The sequence below is a fragment of the Carcharodon carcharias genome, chromosome X (genome assembly GCF_017639515.1).
Source record: "Carcharodon carcharias isolate sCarCar2 chromosome X, sCarCar2.pri, whole genome shotgun sequence".
Taxonomy (NCBI): domain Eukaryota; kingdom Metazoa; phylum Chordata; class Chondrichthyes; order Lamniformes; family Lamnidae; genus Carcharodon; species Carcharodon carcharias.
This window is the reverse complement of record NC_054507.1, coordinates 15498689-15510494: the sequence shown is the minus strand read 5'-3', so window position 1 is coordinate 15510494 and position 11806 is coordinate 15498689. Positions and strand designations below refer to the sequence as shown.

Below are 11806 nucleotides of genomic sequence, written 5' to 3'. Positions count from 1 at the left end.
TGTCAGTACTTCCAGGGGGTTCCGAGGAATGGCTCAATGTTTGCAGGAGACTGCCAGTGCAAGAAGATTGGTGTAAATCCTTTTTCAGGCAGCTTGATCAGTTCTCAATATGGAGAATGTAATCAGCGTGAGAATGCTATAGAGCAGTAAGCAGTGCCCTGACCCTAGTACGGGATGAGCTGCAGAAAGGTTTCTAACATTCCTAATTTTGGGAATGTTTCCTCTGTTTAAAAGCATGACTTTTCTAGGGTAGAACTTCATCTGCAGGTAATACTTAGGTGGGTGGGGGCAAGGGACCCATTATACAGAACCTCACCCATTTTTTTTGTCCACACGATTTTTGGCTTTTCACTGTATGCTGGATGCACTTGCCAAATTCTGGGAAAGTGCATTTAAACTAGGCAGTACTGTCCTGAATCCCATTTTCTGCTATTCCTACCTCATTCACACTGGATCTTAATCACAGCTCAATGAAACAGGTATCCAGTATTGCTAGGCTACTGAAAAAGATGGAAGTAAATTTTAAAAGTTACAGCAGGTACTTGTATCTTTAAAATCTATTCCTGGCCCAGATTGCATTTGTTTCTTCTGTTACTGGTTGCCGCCTATCTTTGAAATAGGTTTAAGTGATTTTGTACATTGTAGTCATGAAAGACAATGATGACTTTTCTTGCCTTACCAACACTGATTAGATTATTCAACTTTATATGGCAGACCTGGGATCTTGAACTTGGGACCTTGCTACTCTGTATGACTCAGTAGTACTTTGAGCAGTGTATTTACCAATTAAGCCATTAGGGCACCTTCCCCACATTACATATAGGTGAATTCTAAGTCAAAGGAGAATGATAACTTGTGTGATTTCATATTCTGAACCAGTTGTGACAACTTTCTCTTATTCAAATATTCTGTCTCTTCCTCTCAGGTCCTTCAAACAGACTTCATGTGGGTGTATCTCCTCACCACTGTTTTTCTGCTTGCCATTGGCTGGTTTATCAGGGACCGTCAGAAGATCAGAAATGTCAAAGACAAGTATGTCTTTATCACTGGATGTGACTCGGGCTTTGGCAACCACCTGGCAAAACGCCTGGACCGGCAAGGATTCCATGTCCTCGCTGGCTGCCTGACACAAAAAGGAGTGGACACCCTGCAGAGGAGCAGCTCATCCAAACTGAAAGCTGTCTTGCTCGATGTGACTGATCACAGCAGCATACAGAAAGCAGCGGACTGGGCTCAGGCAGAGGTGGGAGAGAAAGGTACCTGTGAGCCTTATTTGGTGATCAACGGTTAACATTGAAGGAAAGGCCTTTTTCTTTTAATAGTGTTGCACTGTGGTGAACTACTGCAGATAAAGCCTCTTCAGTTCTTGCATCGATTTTGCCAATAATATCCTACAATGCCATGACCAATTACGGCACCTTCTATCACCGTCGGGTTGAGATCAGATAACGTGCCACAGAACAATTCGCACTTTCACCCTTCAGCTATGCTTTCCAGTCATCCTCCTCTTCTAGATACTAACAGACCCAAGAAAATGAAATACTGCTGCTAAAGCTACCTGGCTGAGATCAGTACACGCAGCACCGACCAGGAGTTGAACATATAACTTCCTGGTCTGCATGACTCTGTTCTACACTGGTTAGTGCTCTCATCAATTGAGCCATTATGCAGCCAGTTTTAGTATAGCTTTATGATGTGATCCAATAACCATCAGATATAATGGGGGGAGTTTTTTCAGCACTTTGGAGGCAGGTTTGGAAGTGAGGGGGCCAGGAAAATGGCAAAAAGATAAAATGGGTGGGGCCGGCTCAGCTCTTTGCACTTTTACTGGAGGCGGCTTCAGTCTGGTGATGGCAACCCGTCCACCAGCGGTGAAAAGCTAATTAAGGATAGAAACAGAAAGTGCTGGAAAAACTCAGCAGGTCTGGCAGCATCTGTGGAGAGAGAAACAGAGGTAACGTTTCGAGTCCGTTTGACTCTTCTTCAGAGATAAGTTCCGAAAAAGAGTCATATTGGACTCGAAACATTAACTCTGTTTCTCTCTCCACAGACGCTGCCAGACCCGCTGAGTTTTTCCAGCATTTTCTGTTTTTATTTCAGATTTCCAGCATCTGCAGTATTTTGCTTTTATTAAGGTAATTAAGGAGGTTATTAATAGAAATTTTCACTGGACTTTCCACGCTTCCCAGAGGTGACCGGAGTTGCTGTAATGTGCAGAACTCAGCAGCTCACAGGAGGCGAGTCGACAGTGGGAGGCCTCAGCTGCTTGACGTTTTCATGCAGCCTGCTCTTTACTGAGGAAAAACAGAAAGTCAGTGATCGTCCCCAGGCACAGGGTTGCCTTTGCAGTGGCCCTTGAGTGATCGGGTTGAAAAAAAGGCTTCCAGTGCCTTCAGCCTCATCTCTCTCCCTTCATGTTACTCCCTTTTGTGTCTCAGCCACTGTAGCTGCAGTCAAAGTGAAGGCTGTTGGCCTCCCTCACACCTCAGTTCCTGATTGGCCCTATTGCCTCCTCAGCCCACAGTTCCTCATTGGATGAAGGAGGGTTCTTCATTAGCCTCCTCAAGGAAGATTATGCCCGAGGTCCCGCCACGCGCACATTCAGCTTCGAGACCTGCAAGTCAGCCCAACATCAGGCTCATGACTCGGCCAGGAAAATTCAGCCCAGGGCCTGATTTTAACTATGAATGTGGATGGGTTTTGAATGAGTTAAAATCTCGCCCTTAAACCTTTTCTCAAAAATAGCCCTTTTATTGTTTTCTTCAACTCTATAACATTGGGACCTAGCGTGACCATAGCAACATGGAACAGGAGTAGGCCATTTAGCCCCTTGAGCCTGTTCCACCATTCAATGAGATCATGGCTGATCTGCGACCTAACTCTGCCTATGCCCCATATTCCTCAATACCTTTGGTTAACAAGGATCTATCAGTCCCAGACTATAAATTAACAATTGATCTAGCATCAGCTGCTGTTTACAGAAGACAGTTCCAAACTTTTACCACCCTTTGTGCGTAGAAGTGTTGCCTAATTTCACTGCTGAATGGTCTGGCTAATTTTTATATGTCCGCTAGTCCTAGACTCTCCAAATAGCAGAAATAGTTTCCGTAATCTACTTTATCTGTTCCTCTTGAAAACTTTGTGCAAATCACTCCATGCAAATGATTGTTATCTGGTGAAAAGCAGCTTTACCATGTGTCCTTGTATTTTGAAAAATTAGAAATTTTGATTGATCAAGAAATAAAACCCAACAACGAAGATTTCAAATGTACACTTGAAGCAGGACTGATAACAGGAAATTACTCTTGTCGTTTAGAGTCTCGATACTGGTCTGTGTGAAGAAAGAGTAACAAATGGGAACACTGCAAAATCTACCAATTTCAGTCGCAATTCTTGAATGCCTTATGTTCTCTTTTGTCTTTCCTTCCCAGGCCTCTGGGGGTTGGTCAACAATGCGGGGAGAGCAATTCCCATTGGCCCAATGGAATGGTTGGTGATGGAGGATTATTTTAAAGTGCTGAATGTGAATTTGATCGGATTGATGGAAGTCACACTGACCTTTCTCCCATTGGTTAAAAAGGCCAGGGGACGGATTGTGAATGTGGCCAGTGTTATGGGGAGGATTTCGTTAGCAGGTGGTGGATACTGTCTCTCAAAATGTGGAGTGGAGTCTTTCTCCGACAGCCTGAGGTTAGCATTGCCACTTTTATTCACTGTCATCAGCAGGGTTACACCAACAGAGATGTCATGTAGTATGTGTGTACCTGTCAATTTTAAATCTCCCCAAGGAGCAGAAATGCTCTTAAATTTCAGCAAAAGATGTTTACACAAAAATAATCTTTCTTGTCTCATTGTGTGCAGTCTTTTATTTAAAAAAAGTTCCCAAGGGGTACAATTAATCTTGACATTTCTCTTCAGGTTTATTTTCTGTATGTTGCTGATCTTTTGAAACAGAGGGTGGGATTTTCCAGCTCCGCCCACCGCTGGGATCATCCGATCCCGCCTAAGGTCAATGGACATTTGGCTGGGCCGCCGAATCTCCCACGGCGGGTCCCACCACAACGCAGCCAGAAAATCCTGGCCATAGTTTCACTGGTCACAGTATTGTCTGTATTTGGATGGTGTTAGTCATGGCACATTCAGTAGCACTCACTGCTACGTCAGAGGGCTGTGTGTTCAAGTTTCCCCCCAGCAAGATGAGCGGAATCTAGGCTGATGCACCAGTGAAGTACTGAGGTAGTGCTTCACTGTCAGAGGTGCCATCATATTGATAATATATTAAATCAAGACTGTAATGATGTAATGGTTTCCATGTCTTCAATCCTGCACTTCTGGTCTATTGTACATCCTTGATTTTAATCGCTCCACCATTGGTAGCTAAAGCTTCAGCTGCCTAGGCCCTAAGCTCTAGAATTCCCTCCCTAAACCTCTCTCCCTTTCCTCCTTTAAGTTATTTTTTAAAACTGACCTCTTTGACCATGTTTTTGGTCACTTGATCTAATATCACATAATGTGGCACAGCGAAGCACCTCAGTACTATACATTTTACACACTACATTAAAGGTGCTATATAGACGCAAGATACTGTTCCTAGCACATAATAATGAATAAAAGGACTTTATTCTATCAGTTTCGGAATCTGTCTCGTGTTTTCAATCCTGTACATTTTCTGTTTTTTTTAAAGACGGAGCATGAACTATTTTGGTGTTCGGGTTAGCATCATTGAGCCTGGCTTCTTTAAGACGGCTGTGGCAAACTTGGAAGGCATTGAAAACAGCCTGCAGCATCTGTGGGACAGACTAACTCCAGAAGTCCGCGAGAGTTATGGACAGAAATACTTTGAAAAGTGTAGGTGGCCTTTAGTTCAGTCCGATTGTACTGCATTGATTCCGACCATTTTCTGATCCTTTTAAGAAGCTGGATGAAGTTCAGGTAGACATTTCCATCAGTCAGGTGCAGCACCTGTTCATTAGAAAAGACACCCTGATAGTGAAGATATGGTGCCTCCTGGTGACAAAATGCAGAATGATGTAAGTGACAAAGTATTGGCGTAAGAGGCTCTGTTTTCTTCTCATGTCCCTGGGTTGGTGCTGTTCCTCATTCAGTCAGTGATTGAATGTTCTCTACTTTGTTCCCTGTGGGCAACCCTGGGGTACCACCCGAGGGTATTGAGGCCAGTTGTCATCTCTTGCGGTTGAGGTTGGTCAACTCGGGGTTTGAATGTGTGACCTTGTCTGCTCTGTATGGTTCTGTACCATACCCGGCAATGCACTTGCCCACTGAGACACCTTGGCTGCTTAATGGCTCCACCTCCCAATCTAGCTTGCGGAGAACACCTCTCTGATTGGTGTTCTAAAGTCCATTTTGTTGCAGCCCATTAGGAGATTGGTTAATAAAGTTTGATCTGGTTGCATCATCAGAGTGACGGGTTAAATCTTGTAAGATTTTTGGATTCGGGGCCACAGATACCTGAGATAGGCAGTCAACTATTCCTAAGTAATTTTAAGATGGTTTAATAAGAAGCAACAATTTAGATATGATGTATTAATTAGACAGAAAAAGTATACGACCCGTGACAGTTGAGAGTGGTTTCCCAATCCCAGAGGATGAACAGATGGTTGACACAGAGTGTGTTGATCTCAGTAGCTTGTAATAGCAGCATTCTGCTCTCTAGTCGAAGTATCAGGGAACTTCCCTCAGTTTCCCTCCTCTTCTTCTTCCTCTTCCATCTGAAGCCGGCAGCTGCCTGTCGAGCACTGCCACCTCAACAGCACCATTCCTGTCTCCGACCACTTGTTAATATACTCTTTTTTCTGGAGGCTGCTAGCTTACCCAGTGTCAATCATCTATTCAAAGCCTTCAGACAAATGGATACAGGGCAAGTACCCAAACTGTCAGAGTGCTTTCCTCCCCTCCTGTTCATCACTCCGTTCAAGATCAGCTTTTTAGTTTACATCATGGTGAGGGTCACTTCCTGGCCCTTTCTAACCACTTGCATAGATAAGGTGGTACACAAGACACCATCCTACCAACCAGCCTGAGCCAAGTGACCCTGATGTTCCCAGGCACTGTTTAGAAGGTGAATAGAAATTGTCTTTCCTGAGAGAGTCAATGCTGTTTAGCTAATTTCATAAAAGTTCTATATGATGCAGAAAATACCAGCTTATTAAAGACCCCAATTTCTTACAACCTTTGCTGTGTGTTTTCCACTGATTCAGCCCATTTCAGGAAAGAGGGAAGTTCCTCACGATAGCTTGTTGTCATCACTAAGCAAATTTATATCATTGGCATGGAGGGGGCAGGGTCTGAGTTAAAAAGAAATGAAGAGATATTTATATTTATGAGCATTGTGTATCTTCAGTAAAGAGAGAAGTAGAGATTATTTGAAGGTGTTTTTCTTTGCTTTCCAGATGTGCAGGTCCAGAGGTTTTCCATGAACATGTTATGTGATGGGGACCTGTCCAAAGTCACAAACAGCATGGAGCATGCTCTAACCGCCAGTTACCCTCGCACACGATATGCTGCTGGATGGGATGCCAAGTTATTCTGGATTCCGCTCTCTTACATGCCAACAGTTCTTAGTGATTTCATGCTCGCTCTTCTGTTGCCAAAGCCTGCCCACAGTGTCCAATAGATGGAAGTGGAGGTCAGTCAGCACATTGGAATGAAACGAAAGCCTTCCAGTCCACAACAATTCTAGGGTCTGGTTTTCAGGGCTTCCATCTGGCGGTAACAGGGCATAATCAGGCCAAAAGTGGAAGGTCCCCACCTCCTGTCCAATCCCCACTCCCAGTATGGTTACCATTTCTGATCCATAGTAGAAATGGGTAGCCGAAGCAGCTACCTGTTTCAAATGAGACCCTGCATCTGATTCCCACCCCGATTTTTTTTTTATATATATATACCCTTTCATAGAATGTGGGCTTTGTATTTATTTTTCATCCCTAATTGTCCATAAGGACAGTTAAGAGTCAACCACATTGCTATGGGTCTGGAGTAACATGTAGGCCAGACCAGGCAAAGACAGCCCTACAACCACACCAACCCCCTCCACCTCTCTGTCTCTCTATCTCTCCGCCCCCCACACACACACCTTAAACCAGCTTATATTTCAGCTCTTTCCTGGACTCGAACTCAAGTTCTGTCGAAGGGTCATGAGGACTCGAAACGTCAACTCTTTTCTTCTCCGCCGATGCTGCCAGACCTGCTGAGTTTTTCCAGGTAATTCTGTTTTTGTTTTGGATTTCCAGCATCCGCAGTTTTTTTGTTTTTATAAGGACAGCAGATTTCCTTCCCTAAAGGGCATTAGTGAACCAGATGGGTTTTTTACAACAATCAATGATTGTTTCGTGGTCAATTCAATTTTTTTTCATTTATTAATTGAATTTAAATTCCACGAGCTGCCATGGTGGGATTTGAACCCATGTCCTCAGAGCATTAGCCTGGGGCTCTGGATTTACTAGTCCAGTGACATTACCATGCTACCATCTTCTCATGATTGTAGGAGCCTGATGTAATTTTCAGATGCCAGGGTGTGTGGTGCCCACTCTGTCCACTGGTGCCAAGCATTGGGCAGTCTACTTGCAAAAATGCTGCTCCTGGCCCCACAAAACTCTTCCAACTTGCTGCTGACCTGTCCTCGCTCCACCCCATTTTTAACTGGGAACTCCTGCTTTGGATCTATGGATGAGCTGTCAGAATTTCTATCCTGTCACACCCGGCCCACCCCCCTCCACCGCCTCCCACACCCACCCCAAACCATCTGGGAGCACTCGTTCAGTAGCTCCTTGGCACCATGGCTGATGGGCCTCTCACTGAGGATACTGGATGGGCAGGATAATTACACTGTTCGTCTCCTGTCTGATATCAGACCAAAGTAAAATCACCCCTAGGTGTTTAATAGATGAAAGAATATTTGAAGTTTCATCAGGCTTTAGAAAGTCAAACTATTGTTCTGCCATAGTTAACATTGTTGACTTTTACACTATGCGATGACAGATGCTGTCATCTTCAAATATGTGATTGGCACACTGTACCACAGGTTGGCAGACCTTGGTTTCAGTCCCTCCCTTGTCTTCCATTTTACCATCCCTCAGACACCACATTGGAAATATGAATTGGGCACTTTGGCCACTTTTTTATTGGATGGTAGATTGCTGAAAGAGGGAAGGAATAGGCAAAGTTTCTAGCCTGAATTCCACAGGAGCATCTGCATGTGACATTGATAAAAGTCAGAACGATGCCAGTCATCATCTACCCTTCTCTTATCTGGAATCCAGAATCCACAGCCAAAGAGTCTATGAAGGGGAAACAACACATTGAAATAACGTGAAGGGTTCTTTGATTCTTTAAAAGCAGCTGAGCTAAGAATTTTGGCTGAGCAGGAAAAGGGGAATCAAATGTGTTCTAAAATGGCTGCTGGCTTCTTTAATGTGCTGTGAGATGTGGTGAGATGAGCCATTCAGACCAGGAAGTGCCCGGGATTGAATCCCTAGGCTGTGCTGATTTGGTCAATGGCAGTTGGGGCGAGGGTATTGGTGCTACAATAAACATCAGCAACCCTGGCATTGGGAGGAGGAAAATCAGACAACATGTCTGCCTGGGATTGTATCCAGCAACTTCCAGCTGAAATCGCAGGTGTGGCACTAACATTTGGTTGATTTGAAATCACATAGTTGAACACCCTGCCAGCACTCACTGTCGAGACTCAAGACGTGAATTAATGCTGAAACTGGCAAAGTGCTGGTGGGTGCCCAGCACAGGAGGAACTCAACTTCAGCAGAGGGTGGAATTGATGAAGAGATAGGGGAAGGAGATTCAGATGTATTGTGTTAAATCCCCTAGAATTATTATGAATTGTATTTGCTAACTATTTTATAATGGAGGTGGGAATATGTAAATCATGCAATAAATTTTCTAACACTTGTTTGGTTTACAATCTAGTTCCTTTTTAACATAGAATTATATAGAACCCACAACATAGAAACAGGCCAAACTGATCAATGCTCACGTTTGTGCTCCTCATGAGCCTCTTTCCACCTCTATTCATCTAATCTGAATGAGAGGAGTGTCATGTGGGGTTATATCTGTCATCAGTATCATTAATTTGGAAATGATCAAGGGCTCAGTGGGTTACACTCTTACCTCTGAGCCAGAAGGTTGTAGGTTGAATTCTCAATCCACAGACTTGCACACATTGCTGACTCTCCAGTACAGTGCTGAGGGGGTGCTACACTGCTGCATCTTTTGGCCAAGATGTTAAACTGGGACTCCCATCAACACTCTGAAGAAGAGTTATGTGGACTCAAAACGTTAAGTCTGTTTCTCTATTCACAGATGCTGCCAGACCTGCTGAGCTTTTCCAGCATTTTCTGTTTTTACCCCATCAACATACTCAGGTGGATGTAAAAAAAAACATTCAAAGAACAGTGGAGGAGTTCTCTTTGACATCCTGGCCAATATTTGTCCCTCAACGAACATTAGTAAAAAACGATTATCTGACTATTTTCACATTGCTGTTTGTGGCATCTTGCTGTACATCAATTGACTGCTCTGTTTCCTTTATTAGAACAGTTACTGCAGTCCATTGGCTATGAGGCATGTTGGGATGTCCCAGGGTTGTGAAAGGTGCTATATAAATACAAATTCTTTCTTTTCTTTCTAACAAGGTCCTACAAGCACCACCAGCAATAATCCCTTTTTAAACTGCAGGACCATGCAGCCATGCCAGCAGTTCCCATGCAGGCTGAGCACAAGTTGACCCCTTTAACTTACCATGTGTGTGCAGCTACGCAAAAAATTTAAAGGGCCACACACAACAAAAAAAAATTAGCGGGCACATTGAGCAGCAGTTCTCCAGTATCCCAGCCACTCCCTGTGGACAGTAAAAGGCTGTCTTCTGCTTCATTTCTCTCTCTCTCCCATTCTTTCTCTCTTTCTTTCTAACCCTTCTCACTATTTCATGTGAAAGATCACATCACTTGTTAAAATGAATGACTGCAGGAATCTGGCTCCATTGCTGCTGAATTTAATTCCAAATTGTCAGATTGTGAAACCTTCAATCTATTGGCAATCCTGCAACTTTTTGAAGACTGATTGAAGTCAAAATGGGGAAAGGATTGGTGCAGTAATGATCTGCCTCTCCATCTTATTAAAATGCTTTGTAAAGAGGAGAGACTGATCGTGTATGGGATAATTCCTGACAGGGTATCACTCATGTGCCAGTTCTTGATTTTATCCTATTGACAACTTTGTGTACTTACAATCTTATTAGCCACCCGACAGTGGGACATGGATGAGATCTATCACTGACACATGAAGTATTTATTGGCTGGAGGACACCAGCCAAAGACCACTAAACTGCTCTCAGTGCAATAAAACATCTGAGACTAAGGCTCTCTATGTCTTGAAGTTACACTGGGCTTTCACAATAGGAGTTTCTCTATAGGAGTCATGTAGAAAGTGGCAGGTCTCTAAGAGACGGGTATGACACAAACCATCGTATCAAATTTGGCTGCGTTATAGCCAGGCATGTAGCGACAGGTACACCTGTTCAAATGTATGCTGCATTTTTCAATTCACTCTCAGGATGTGGATGTCGCTGGTAAGACTGGCATTTATTGTCCATTCCAACTTGCCCTGAGAAAGTGACAGCGAACTTTCTGCTTAACCCATTGCCCGCCTTGGCAGCTCATCCTGTGGTTTGACTGCTGAAATCTGTTATGTACCATCTGACAGTGTATTTGTATCTATACTCGTCCTTCTAACTCTCAATGTTAATCTTAACCAGATCTTCACTGAGCTGTTTCGTTAATTGATGAAGAATCAGCTCCTTTAGCTGTGGATTCATTCCTCACATTCAGGATTTCATGAGAGAAACATTCCCTCTCTCAATTCTTTCATGACTGTGGTGTGTCTGCAAACACCATTTGTTTCTGGAACAGTGGGTGGCACAGTATGTTAGATAGTGACTCCTAATGGAATTGCAGGTGAGTAGGCATCAGTTAATGATGCTTGGCTGAGTTAGCGGAGGGACTGGCATCATGTGCCCCAGTAAGATTTGGCACCTTTAAGACATAACATTGGGCAGGATATTGAAACAACTTTAAAGGAGTATTTAAGTGAGCTCTAATGTCACTATTCACAAGAGTGCAGCAAATGCCACCCTTCACTATCTTCTGATGGTGGATTGTATTTTGCCATGTAAAACAGATTCATGTGATATCTTTCTGTTTCAACAATTGTGTGCAATGAAGGCAACTGAGGTAATACTTGATTCAAAGAATCTCCGATCAAGGCTGATCTGCTAACCCTCAATTCCACTTTCCTGCCTTTTTCCCTTAACCCAGTCTAAGTCACGGGATTTTGGGTCAGCACAGCTGGGAGACCCCAGCGGGTTGAGGGGGGAGGGTGTGGGGGGATCGGTTTGGAGAGGCCTGGGGCCGGGGGTGGGGGGCGTTGGGGAGTGGGGGCAGGAACAAAGGAGGGATACAATCTTGTGAAGTGGAGGGGAGGGGGTGCCCTCGCTGGGCACAAGGGAGCCCCCAAAGGAGGTAGCCCCACCAAATCCTGCCCGACGGCTGCTTATGCTGTCAAAGCTGCCGGGATACCTGCCTTGCTTCTGTCTTCTCCCGCAGACTGAAAAATTGCGGCAAATTGAGGCCCTTCACTAACATTTAAGGGCCTCAATTGGTCCAAGGGTGGCCAGGCTGCCTGATGTCTTACCCGCACCCTATATTATGGGGGAAAGGTGGGGGTAAGTGCACCCACTTTATTTTACATGCCCCCCTACCCCGCATTCAAATAC

General features: G+C 44.2%; 1 protein-coding gene across 3 annotated transcripts; it reads left to right on the top strand.

Annotated features, from left to right (window-relative positions):
• Nucleotides 1-943: 943 nt before the first annotated feature.
• Nucleotides 944-6657, top strand: rdh5 (retinol dehydrogenase 5 (11-cis/9-cis)). 3 transcript variants are annotated; one of them, XM_041180364.1, is made up of 4 exons: nt 944-1256; nt 3432-3690; nt 4685-4848; nt 6411-6657. In XM_041180364.1, the coding sequence occupies exons 1-4, from the start codon at nt 944-946 to the stop codon at nt 6632-6634; spliced, it is 960 nt and encodes a 319-aa protein (XP_041036298.1). In that variant the 3' UTR covers nt 6635-6657. The 3 variants fall into 3 exon arrangements, with proteins under 3 accessions (XP_041036298.1, XP_041036300.1, XP_041036299.1); XM_041180366.1 differs by having other exon boundaries at nt 4685-4852; nt 6427-6657; XM_041180365.1 differs by having other exon boundaries at nt 4685-4862; nt 6425-6657.
• Nucleotides 6658-11806: the final 5149 nt, after the last annotated feature.